We start from the raw sequence: 12843 nt of genomic DNA on the forward strand, positions 1-12843 counted from the left end.
TCCTCTCTCTCCTTCTTGACCGCTCCTCTACGTCTCTCTCGCCCCTGCGGACGAGCCCTACCAACCCTCTCGTGGAGCACGGCAACCTGCGCACCCCACGATCTTTTACCGTAAGAAAAAAATTTCCAGGTGAATGCTGCATACGTGTAAATATAGTTGCAGCGGTGGAGCGCATTCGCTCGACTAGTAGAGCGCGTGCATGTGCAACGCGATAGTCAGGCGCGCCTAAGTTGGACAATATTCAATAAATAATTAAAAAAAATATCTCGTGATCTAAGGATAGCTTCTTATTTATATCCCGAAATAATTTCTGCCCACTACTAGTCATAGATTTCTCAATAAAAAATTCTAAGACACTCTTCTAGAACCGTGTTACAAGGGAATCATCCCTCAGCTAGCAACCAACGACTTTCAGGGTTTTCCACCCCTCGAGACCAGCCTCGACCAGCCAAGATTCCTCGGCGAATGATCGATAAAGCATGCTCGAAAACTATAAACACCGAAGTTGTCCAGGTGCGAGGACCCCCTGCGAACGCTTCCTCCCCCCAATCGGGAAACAGGCTTCGAGCTAGCTGAGCGTTTTAAGGTCTCGCGACTTCGATCTACCTCCCCTTCGTCCCTCCCCTATTACGTAATTCAATGGTCTTCCTCGTAGTCGTTTCTCCCAGCGATTTACCAACACCGTTGAGAGAAAAACATAAGGATCACATAGCCGCAGTGAGCACCGTCGGTTGCGGAGCTTGCACTTGGTCACGATTTCAGGGCGTTTCCTTTGTGTTTCCTGGCTCGAGATGAGGCGGACGGATGGTTGCGAGGGACGAGGGGCGCCGAGACGCAGGGGCCTCCGGCTCAAGGGTTGGAGGTGAAGGTGGAGAGGCTACTTCAAGCGCTGGTTTCTAGCCTAGATTCGACTCCGCGGGTGATCCGAGGTTTTAATTAGGATCCAGCACGAGGCACGATGCCGTTCTTCCGAGACTAATGATCTCTCTCGTTTCATTAATAACCCCCGGGAACAAGTGTCATTTTCGTCTTGAGCAGCGTCGCATGACAAAGCAACATTAAAGCTCGTATTCTTAACGCTCGTACGTAGAAGCTCGCCAGATGTGGTCCGAGACGCGTTAATTAAGCTCCGCGGAGGAGCCTCGATTGGGCTCTCGCCTCGGGCCCTGCGGCGGACGCGGAAGACGATCGCTTGTAAATATGTCCCTGGATGCTGGCGTTGAGCATTCTTAAGATGTCCGAATGAGTCATTAGCCGCGAAGGGAGCGGGAGGAATCGCGAGACAGCAAGGCGAATTTCAACGATCAACCCTGACCTTTCCCTTTACGACCTATTAACGGGTTTAGAAGACGGTGAGGAATTACGCGGTAATTTCGGCCTTCGAGGGAATAATCGGCCTGACACTGTGAACACGGGAGAATCGGATATTACCGCGGAGAAAAAACCTTGGTTAATGACTCCTGAAAGCGAGGAGATCCTCCCAGAATCGCCTCGCGAGTCCCCGCCGATTCCACGATGCAGGAAGACCATCAAGTATCCCAGCGGATTGACGTTTACGAGATGAAAATTACGACGAGATCGCGTCCCTCCAGGCATCGAGAATGAGCAACTGCTTAGGTAAACTCGTCGCCAGGAGATAGGTCTCGATGACCAACGCGAAACCGTCCCCCCTTTGCGTAGAATAAACGAGCTCCCTTGTGCTCGAAACTCGATCGACGACTCGGCGAGAGAAGTCATGGGGCACGTCTGCAAGGATTGGATCTTTCCGCTTAATTGCTGAGACGGTAGTCTCTTCCAGGAGACTGATCTCGGAGGTGGCGAGGTCCTTTGACCCCCCCTCTGCTTGGTTTCCGCGTCGGCGAACACGACGCGCGAGACACTTGCATCAACTTCCGGAACGGTGACGTGCTTGCTCGACGAGCGGCTGTTGGAAGAATAAAGGGCCTGCCTCCTTGACGAACCGTGCATATGCTTTTTACCCTGTACGCCCTTAATCCTTGCCTAGCGATTTTTTGTTGCTTCGAGAGCAGATTTTAGAAAATAATTCAGCTTTCGAGGGCGGAGCAGCTTTTACAGTAAAGTTCAAAAATTTTCTCTAACACTAGTGGAACAGTCTTCCATTTTGCCTTAAATATTATTTACATAGAAGGACACTATTTCGTCCAGGGTTGCGTGAAAAGCCACACGCAACGAATAATCGATCGACAAGGATCTCAAAACGCGAGCAGTGCGTTTTCGTCTAATATAAAAGCGACCTTTCGCTCTCGCATTAACTTAACAGAAAGTGGGAGGTGCCGACTGCCGCGCCCTTTTAATTACTTTGCAACTAATCGGCTTTCTATTAACGCGAACACGCGGCACAAGGCGGGACAGAAAGGGTCACGAGCACGCCGAATTAATTGCCATTTAATAAATCTGTTGGCGACCGTGGCACTCAGCGAGGAGTCCAGCAAGACGCGACGCACGAAGTAGATTAACGCTGTCTAATTGGAGTGTAGCCTTCCGATGAAAGCACGGTGTAATTGGTCGAGGTAAGGAAATGGTGCGCGCATTCTTGCTCGGCTAATTGCCCCGACAGGATCTATCACGCTACTTCGCTGTGGATTTGCTAATCCGTGTTGGCCGACAGGCTCCGTTGTTTGCAGTGAATACCAGAGCTGCCTGCCACCTGCAAACTCCGTGGCCAACTAAGCAGAGGGAAACTCGTGGGCAACTGATCGATAGTTTTAAGAAATGATATATGAGCCCATCAGGAGCCAAACTAAGTTATTCATTGATTATATCTACCGCTACAAAATAGTAAAACCATTGGCAAATAATATGTAACACATTCCTAAAGCCGCTTTGACAGATTTAGGTTCTCACTTCTTGGCATCTGAGTGGCTCATATAGTAGTAACGATTGTGTTAAAGGTCCCCTAAGAGAGCTGGGATCTCGAAAAACAGGATACGAAGAAATCGCAGAAGAAAAGTTCCTTTGTGCGTCTCGAAAGCAATCTGGAGCAGAGTTCGTGTGGTGTCTCGAAGCTGGCCCTGCCAAAGTGAGTCAGCCAGCGTGAAAAATTGAGGAACAGCTCGCACATGGATGACGAGGCGGCCAGGGAAAAGGAGGAAGGTTTACTGCGTGAGTATGGCCGATTATGTAAGATGTACCGAAAATACCATCGAATGAGTGACAAGCACTTGGCTTGTTCGGCCATATCGTCAGGCGATTCGAGACACGGTTGCGATTATTTGCAACGCTGCGTCGCAAATGCATCGATACTCCGGCCAAAATTGAGCGATCTATATTGACAAGAAGAGCTGACTAACTGAACCACGATTAATCGAGGTTCTACTGTATCTGAGAACTCGAAAAGGAAAGGAAACGCTCATTTACACTTGAGATGCTCTTTTTACGAAACCTCAGGAAAATTGAACGGTCTTAAAGAAGTCTCGATATTGACCAACCTGGAAGGCTTCGAAAAGAGCAAAAGACCAGCCTTCCCACTGAAGCTCCACTACTTTCCGAACGACAACAGTCACCCGAGGGGAGAAGAGAATCGCGCTTATATTTGTCGGCTGGTCAAGGGGAGCGTGAAGCTTCGAACGGAAGCGGGTGGGCGGATCAAAGGCCGAAAAGCAAGGCTCTTACGAAACTCGATATTCGAACAAAGGGTGGCACAGTGGGAACGAGCCACGATGTCCCAGGATCGGGCGGAACTGCATCGGCGAGAACTTGGTACCCCGAAGAGCCTTCGGTCCGATGATACAGATTTTCATCGGAGGAAGTCATTGCACTTTATGCTGAATGGGCACCAAGTCAACAACCCGATGCCCGTGTTCTGTGTATGCGTGCACACCTTTAAGGAGCCCTCCCCCCTTTCAGGATCCTCCTTCTCCTGCAGCTTTTCGCGTGATCACAAGAAGAGGGCCGCTGCACGGCGAAGGAGAAGCGAGACGATGGAAAGAGAGGAGAAAATGGGGGAATCGTGGGGCTCGAACAGGCGAAGAGGGAAAAACGAGAAGGCAGAGGGGCTGAACGAGCAACAAGAAGAGGAAGAGCCAAAGGAACGAGACTAGAGAGCAGCGCCAGAGATGGGGAGGAAAAGAGAGAGGAGAAGAAGGGGAGAAGAAGGGGAGGAGAGGGGCGAGACGAGAGGTCTGGGAATCGCTTCATGCACTGGCGAGCACGAGCCTCCGCGTAATAACGCGATCAGAGGGCAGCCGTGTCTCATGCGTGCACGCGCTTTTCGCGTACCGCTCGTTGCGCTCGGTGTTCTTCTTTCGAAGCGTGCACGCGTGCATGAACGCCGTCGTAACACGCTCGTAACACGACCGTTCTATTTTCGCGTGCGTTACACGTCCTCGGCGGCGATACTATTGGCGAAAACATTTACGCGAAGCGACAAAGGGAATTGGTCGGGGTCAGACCTAGGTGGAACGAGGAACCAACGCGCCGAATATTCGCGGAGGGTGAACGAAAGCCGACTTCCGATGCGAAACAGGAACGAGGGCCGCGTGTTAATTAATGCGAGGCTCTCGGCATCCAGCTACAGCGACGGCAGCCGTTCGACTAGCATAACGCGTCGCTAATTGCAGAAGGGAGAACGTAGAAAAAAAATTATAACGAATTCGTCGGCGAAACATAACCATCCCCTCTCTGTCCCTCCGCAATTCGCGATTTTTTCTCTACCCTCCCTCTCTCCGTGCGGCAGAGCACGCTCGATGCATGCTTTGTGCGACATTTTGCGTTTTCACCGAGGCGTGCTGAAAACGAAAAGGCAGAACGAACGTGCGCAAGGAAGAAAGAGATTACAGGAGCAACCACGACGGCGAACTGCACCTGTGCATACGCGGTTCGCTCGTCACGTGGAAAATGCAGCTATGACCCCCTCTCGACCCCCTCGCGACCCCCCCTCTACGCACGGCCCGCTGCCCTGGGAACAATGCTGCCTACGATAGGTACTGCCATTTCCCGTAGGAGAGAACCGTCGAGGGGAGCGGGAGAGCGGGCGGAAAACGAGTTGGACGACCCGAGAACTTGTACACCACATTTTCTCCCCTTTCATTTACGATTTCCTCTTTCCCGGGGAGCAGGCAGACTCGCGTGCGCGGTTTACTCGATCCCCTTCGTAAACGCAGAAAGATTGTGAATAATTGGTTAACCTTTGGACGAATTCCTTCCCTGAGGGTGCGAGGCTTACGCTCAAGCCCATGCTCGAGCCTTTTCGGGTCAAGGTACCGATCTATCGGTAGCAGAGGGCGGTGCTAAAATTGCCTAGACCTACTTTGAAACTCTTCTAACTTCCAACTTTTTTTTATTGCTACACGTGTAGGGGAAAATGCAACTTTGTTTCGATGGGCGGAACTGTGGAAGGATTTACCGATGCGTGGAAAAAGTTTCCTTCGCTACTAACAATATTCCTGATGAGTACAGAATCTTTTTTTATCCATGAAAATTAGGCAAATATTAGCTTGATAGTATTAAAACTCTGCGAGGACTACATTCGGTGCGGTAAAAGTAGTACACATTTTTACTGTTTCCTACTCTTCACATTTTGTAGTTCTTAATTTTCCCACCAATGATTCTTACATCAAAATTCTATGCATTGTTGTCACTTTGGTATATTGAGTGCGCAACGCGTCAAAGGGTCAACAGAGATCGAGGTCGCGGCTGAAAAAAGAACGCAGGGAAAAGAATGAGAGTCGACGATAAGAACGTCACACCTTGGTGTCCTCAACTTCCGGACTACGGTCAGATTTCAATGCGGCTTTGTTATCCACAGACGCGTAACTCAACTTTCCGCTTGCAACGCTATATGCATAACGGATACCGAAAATTTGCTCGATAAAAATTTTTTAGGTTGCCCCAGGTAAAAGGCTATAGCTCTGAATGAACATGAAAATGTCTGGTTGAGAGGAACGGTTTCGTAACGGAAGGCACTTTTCGCGAATTCGCCGATAGAACGTTCAGAGAGACTCTGTAACGTGGATAAATATGAATATGTGCCGGCGATGGCTATATATCGTCTGCTCTATTTTCTGAATAGGATTCGAAGTAGATGTCGAGAACTTGTCACTCCGTGATTTATACATTTGTCTGTGCCTGAGGACGAGGCCGTTCTCCATTCCCCTTCCACTGGTCTCTTGAGCCTGTCAAGCTCGTAGCCTCCAATACGTTGGGGTCTTTTTCATCGCGTGAAATAGGAAACAGGGGAAGGAGAATGCCTTGCGAAGCTAGAGTTCCAGAGAACAGGCTAGTTTACAAGTCACCGTTTGATTTGGATTTCCGGGACGAATCGTCTGGATTCGCGATCGATACCTATCAGTCTGCAAAGTATTTTCGAAATAATAGCATGTTATTCCTGCCAGCCATACTGGAAAAATTAAAAAGAAAGACCGAGTGACCGCTAACAAAAGCGGCATCGCAAATGAGCTCGCGTCTATAACTCGTCTACTTTTTCCGCCACGCTCTGAAAAAAGTCAGGGGAAATAGAATATTTTCAGCGCGTTCTCGTCCAACTGTTGACCCTCGAAATAAGAATGTGAATTATTGGACCGTTTCGCTCTCTCTTTAGAATGCAATAACGAAATTGAGAATCATAAACGTCCACGGTTTGCCAAGTGCCAGTCGTCGGCGAAATAAATGTCACTTAAGAACCGTGAATACCTTTGTTTCATTATGGCCGCGACGAGATACGATCATTTGCGTCTCTGCTATAATTAACACGCTCACGGGTCGTTTCGATTTCTAGTCCCTAACAATACTATTCAGAATTACGCGGAAGCATGGCTAGGATACTATACTACTTGATTGCTCGTAAATGTGGAGTATCTCGAATGAGCGGATTCTCACGAATGAAACTGCAGCTTCAAAGAGAAGGAACTGTACGAAGAAGCCCGCCACAAGAGGGTTGCGCTAGGTGGTTGGACCGCTCGTTAGTATCAGCTGCTTCTACTGCTTAAAAATAACTTCTTCCTAGTCACCGTCGCACAATCGCTAAATTAACGCCTTCAGCGACGCCCTTCGCGTGGAAAATCATCCACAGTTTCTAAATACTCCGCGGTGTAATGGAACTATTATGAATTTCACGAGTTCCAAGCTTCAGGGGAAGGGAACTGCCTCCATGCGACGAATAAGAACAGAACGTTTACGAAATTGTTAACAGCGCAACACCTAGCCACGCAATGAAGGACGTTACGACAGTATGAATAATTCTTTCCCGCTGGAAACTTAATTTTATCAGTTACTCACTCTAAAGTAAACAGAGGCCGAATCAGGCGACGATAGCAATCAACGAATGCCCGCGTACGTTTATACAGCGCTTAAGGTTCAAATTATTTATCAGTTTCCGCGCCAAAATATACTAGCCTATCGCGAAATCAGGTCGCCGTTCGATAATTCACCTAAAATCATTCTACTCGGAGTCCAAAAACAACAGGCAGCTCTACGTACAAATTTATTCGCTCGAGGAACGTTCTCATTCCCTGGGTAAATCCCAGCATTAAGACTCCGTCTGTAAGTACTCTCCGCGACGCAAGAACCTCAGAAGTCGCGTTCCTCGGAGGGGCAGGACTTTTATGTCCTTATAGAAGCCGTGAAATCAAAAAGGAACAATAAGGTCGAGACTCACCTGAACATCAAAGTGAGTGGTGGTGTCTTGCGGCTGAGGGGGTCCCTGCTGTTGTTGCTGCTGCTGTGAGGGCGGCGGCCCCTGTGGGGGTGGCGGAGCCTGTGCACCAAACAGCTGCGCCGCGTGAGAATGCGGGTGTTGGAGATGATGCGTCGGCGGTGCCTGATGATGTTGGAGATGGTGAGGAGGTGCTGGAGCGAAGGCAGCCATAAAATGTTCCTCGCTGCCCACCACATCGACGCCTGGCTTCAGCAACACCACACCGCCACCACCAGCGCTCACGGCTAGGGTCGCTGCCGCGTTCTTCTGGAACTCTTCTTCGCCTGGCGAAGGCTGTCGACTCCCAGGAGTACGACTGTGGATCAGAAAGAAGAAAATGTTAGTACAAATACATTTACGGAGAAATTTAGCTGAAGGTAGAGAAAACAGAGTTAATGATTACACGTAATGTGATTAGGATTGACTATGAATTGGAACGAGAGAGGCCCGAAGAAGTATCGATGGAGAGATTATGCAACTTGCTGGAGCAACAAAAATTCCTTACATCCCTTCACGCTCCATTTCGTGCATTTCACTGTTGACCTGAGCCGATCACAGATAAATTCAAGCATTAACTGCTTCAGTAGTTTTATTGTAGGAAGCAAGGAGAATGCAGTAAAATATGATATTCAAGTAAATAAATTATTACTAACAGGATTTTTTAATTACTCGATTCCTGGATTATTTAAATAGATGTGGGCGTGTTGCAAGGCCAGCATGTATATTTTTCATGTAATAAAAGCAACGTAAACTTACTGAGTCGTTGTAAGTGGCAGTCATAAATGTCACGAACTTTCGCAACTTACGCTCGAAGTTAGTAACATAAATGAATTGTAATTTTTGAACTTCCAAAACGAGCACGTTTCTCGTTTCTCTTATTAGAAGAAGTTCGGTGCTGCTTGTTGCTACCACGTGCAACAATAAATTCAATCTACAAGTCTCTAATACGCAAATTTAATATTCCATTATCGTTCGCAGTTCTTTCTCACTCCAGTAATGAGTCATCATTGCATGGCCAATACCCTGTATAATATTGCTCAGATTCTCTAAACCAGCCGCGCAAGATTCCACGAATATGCGATTAGCAATGAACGTAACGGTCCAAAGACTGAGCTCCAATCAAAGAGCATGTGACAATGACTCGACATACGCAGAACCCAAAAAAAAGTAATGTTCCTTCACAATTTACTAGACACTCTGAGTAATAAATTGCGCGAAGCAAATCATTAATTTTGTTATACAGAGATGAAGAAAATTCATTGATAGCTGGTTTTCATTGAACAACCGAGGGAACAGCAGTGATGCAAATGGTAAGCTATACAACAGGGTCGGTAACATCGCGCAGAATGCAACGAGTAACGGAGTCACCAGGTGGCGCATGATGACAGAGCAACAAGCGGCAGACAAGCGCATGATGTCATCGTCCGTGGGTAGTGTGCTCGCCCTTGACAGTTACCACTGTCGTTACGACCCCCAATTGCGCGCATCCAAGCAACGATAATCATTCACGATTATTCATGTAACTGACCAACTCCAGGACTACATTTTTCGCGTATAGTTTAAGTTTCTGACGCTTGCTATTATGTACAATACCATTTAGTATAGTTTACGGTCCCTTTAAAAGGATTCCCTGCTCTATTTTAGTACTTTGAATAGTGGACATATCCTGATACTTACTTGAACCCTTTGTCATCGTCGAGACCATTCTGGGACGTTAACCCGTTGTTCTGCGGACCTGTATCATCTTTAGAGCTATCGAAAGGACTTGCCGAACCTTTATCCTTCTCCTTTTTGTCTGTGTCGGTATTCTGCGAGGAAGAAAATAAGAGTCTTAGTTTAGTCCTGAACAAACGTCGAATAAAATTACGTACAATTTGATGTGCCTGTACTTACCAATCTCAAAGATACCATTCTGGGTTCCAAATCTTTGGGCGTCGTAGGGCTCGACCCGAGAACGTACTCAACCATTTTGACCCCCAGACCACCCGTCTCACTGTAAACAATCGATGTTTGGATATCACAAAAGCGTGCAAAAAATACTCATAAAAAAACGCTCCCATAAGCACGTTTACTATCTACTTTCTCCTTTTCTAAATATGTACTGACCTGCTTCTAGGACTGAGGACAGTACCAACTTCTGACGTCTGATGGTGATATCCTGTGCCGACACCCACGCGTCTGCCAGTGCCCATGGAGATCGGTTGTGACACGGCATGATCTAAAATGCATGAAAAGTGTCATTAATCATAACGTTACCTCAACAAGCACCACAATGAACACACGTTCACGTGTGACTGACTCGACCCCTCGAATTTCAATCTCAAACCACCCCAAGCATCTCCCCAAAAGTACAAACTATCGCCAAAAGGGCCTACAAAAGAATACCTCAAAGCTATACAACGTTCTCGCGTCGGTATCAACCGGTGATCGATAAGAGGTGTGGGAGGGTGATAAAGCAGCGAAGGTGCAACGCAAATTCCCTCATAAAAATCGCAGCTAGGGTTCCCAGAGAAGATAGGGATCTCTAGTGGCTCCTATACAAAGTTTCGCCAGTGATTGGCGAGCACAGATTGGCAAGCGAGGCGATGGGAACGGCGACGAGGAAGGGGTCAGCCCGCGGTCGAGTTACGAATTCAGCGACTCCATGCGAGGCGCAATTCCGTGACGAGGAGAGAGTCGAGCCAGTGGACACGAGGGGGTTGGCGTGGCCCGGCGCTCAGGGTGGATCAGTAGGTACGACCCTGGGCGTTGGGACGTTGCCCCCACCGCTGGTGATGCCGGGCGTCTGTCGCCATGGCAACAGCCGCGTTGCACCCATCGCGCGCGATGACGCACACAGAGCAGCGCGATCCGAGGCGCGTGCTGCTTGCACATGGAAGACCCGGTACATGCCGCGTCGCGGGAGAATCAGGTGTTTGCCACCCATCGATGCCCCTTTCAACCTCTGCCTGCGATTCGACTTATCGGAAAGACTCGAACCGAGAATCGCGTTCCCCTGTCACGCTGACCGAAATCGATCCCCGCGATAATAATTAAAGCTACGTTTACATTAAGCAACTCTTGGCCTGCCAACTGAGTTGATCAATCTGAAGTTGGTCAGAGTTGTCCGTAAACCTACTTTCAACTAAGTTGAAACGAGAATTTTGATCAACTTCAGGTTGATAAACTCGGTTGTTGAACCAAAAGTTGCCTAGTGTAAACGCAGCTTTACTGAGTGTAGTAGAATTCTTAAGATTGACAGCCTGTTTGGCGATGTAACAGGGACCACTGTTGTGACGCATGGAATCTAGTTTACATGTTCAGCGTGATTGCGTCTTGAGCTCACCGCTGCTTTCGTAGCGTAGGCGCGCACCTGCAGCCACCCCCCATGACGGAGCATCGCCCTCAACAACCCCACGCATATGAGACTTGAGAGGAGCCTCTCTTGCGACCTTTCCCGACAACCCTTTCCTTCCTCGCTACCAATTACCGCCGGTAATTCGACCCAATCGACGCGAAATTCTGGTCCCTCTAGAATAATCAGGGAATGGAAATTAAAAAGTCGAGTGGACTGGGGTAAATCAACCCCTCGGTCCAGAAACACCACTATTCTGCTGAGGAAATTTTATTTAATAATTGTGAATTGCGTATATACCATTTAGCTTCGAAGACCCTAGCTTCCTGATGATACAATTTTTATTCACATTAACACTGTGTTTTTTTCCTGCACTTCTCGGGTAAGGATATTCATCCTCGAAGGATTGAAACAAGGTTCTGTATCTATCACTTCCAGAAATTTTAAAGAACAGAAGGTCTTTATGCAAGTTTGTAAACAGTAACACAAGCTTACCGAGAAGTTTAGCAGACCTGAAGCTGAGTGTCTCTAAAGTCAGTTCGCGAAGTCAACCCCGCGACCCTCGGTTCAGTCGAACGTGTAGCTACAGCTGTGAAACACCCTGTATATTGTTCTTTCAGTGCTGTAGCAGCAATCAATAAGCGGAGCGCGGATGTAAAACGCGTGGCGTATCGGTGGTCTCGCGTCTCTCGTCTCTCGTTGCTTCTACGCCATCGAAGGACTGACGACGCTCGCAGCCCCAACTCGGGCTTTTTATATGATTCACCTTTCTCTAATTTTACCAAGCGTATCGAACGTTCAGGGAATTCTACGTCAGCTGGTAGGAGGACCTTCGCCCAACAAACCGTATGCTGCGCCGCAAAAAGGACGCGTCACGGGAATCGAACCAACTCATTGTCTCGCTTTGTTTTCACGCTGACGCCGCGTTTCGCTTGGTCCCCGTAGTACAAAAAAATTTGCATAATGCAAAACCGTGGTTCATTCATCTCTGGTCTCGATTCACTGGAAAGCGGGATTTTTAGAACTACCGATGGAAGGGGTTGGTTTACTATCGGTTGTAAAATTACTACTAACGAATTTAGATCGTCTAAAAATAATGTTGGCGTGAGTTGAAGAGAGAGAGGAGTTTTTGATCGATCAAAGGCGAGCAGCTATGACCCTAAGGTCAAAGACACCAGAGGTTCAACGCTCGAAAACCCGTGAAAAGCTAACGCTTGGGAGCCTGGTGATCTCGGTATTGGCCAGATTACTATCGCAGCGATTCGAGAAAGCGAGCCAGAGGGGCGTAGAACATGCAATGATGCTCGTCCCGATCGAAACTTTCGCGGGGAAAAGAAACAAGTGGCGTGAATCACGAACGAAGATTGTTTGCCAGGCATAAATGTTTCATGAGCGCGGAGTCGAAGGCGCAGCAGCCCCTCTGGTGTCGATCACGCAACCCGATTGCGTTTCTTAACGATGGTTTTCTTTCCAGGAGAAATTAATGCGGTCGGTGCAGCGATGGCTTACCCTTAAGATTACGTAACGATCAGCCGCAAGTGGCGTCGACTGAGCGAACGCATATCGATCAGACCGCGCTTAATTTCGCCTCTGGAGGAGAAACCAGCGCGGACGACGGTATTTCGAGGGGTTTAAAGGGCTTCGAAGGGCCACCGGACGCGCAGCTCCTCGGATTAAATGCTAGCTTTGCATACAACCCGACTAGTTTCTACTCTTCTATACTTTTGCCCCAGAGAAGCTTTGGTTACCTCCCGGGTAATCATCCACAATGAACAATAAAAGGTTTATTGCACTTTTTGGTAGCTGGACATCAGAGGTTGAAATGGGTTCAATTCTGAGATATCTTTGCCTGGTG

General features: G+C 48.2%; 1 protein-coding gene across 2 annotated transcripts in view; it reads right to left on the reverse strand.

Annotated features, from left to right (window-relative positions):
* Pum (pumilio) overlaps window positions 1–12843 on the reverse strand; it is a 58456-nt gene that overhangs the window by 32007 nt on the left and 13606 nt on the right. For both annotated transcript variants that reach the window (XM_076391292.1, XM_076391291.1), the window contains exons 6-9: window positions 9761–9872; window positions 9548–9647; window positions 9332–9462; window positions 7616–7970 (exon numbers count right to left, since the gene is read on the reverse strand). In XM_076391292.1, the coding sequence (XP_076247407.1) occupies window positions 7616–7970; window positions 9332–9462; window positions 9548–9647; window positions 9761–9872 (698 nt within the window). The remainder of the gene's footprint in view (window positions 1–7615; window positions 7971–9331; window positions 9463–9547; window positions 9648–9760; window positions 9873–12843) is intronic.

The sequence above is a fragment of the Calliopsis andreniformis genome, unplaced genomic scaffold (genome assembly GCF_051401765.1).
Source record: "Calliopsis andreniformis isolate RMS-2024a unplaced genomic scaffold, iyCalAndr_principal scaffold0022, whole genome shotgun sequence".
Classification (NCBI taxonomy): domain Eukaryota; kingdom Metazoa; phylum Arthropoda; class Insecta; order Hymenoptera; family Andrenidae; genus Calliopsis; species Calliopsis andreniformis.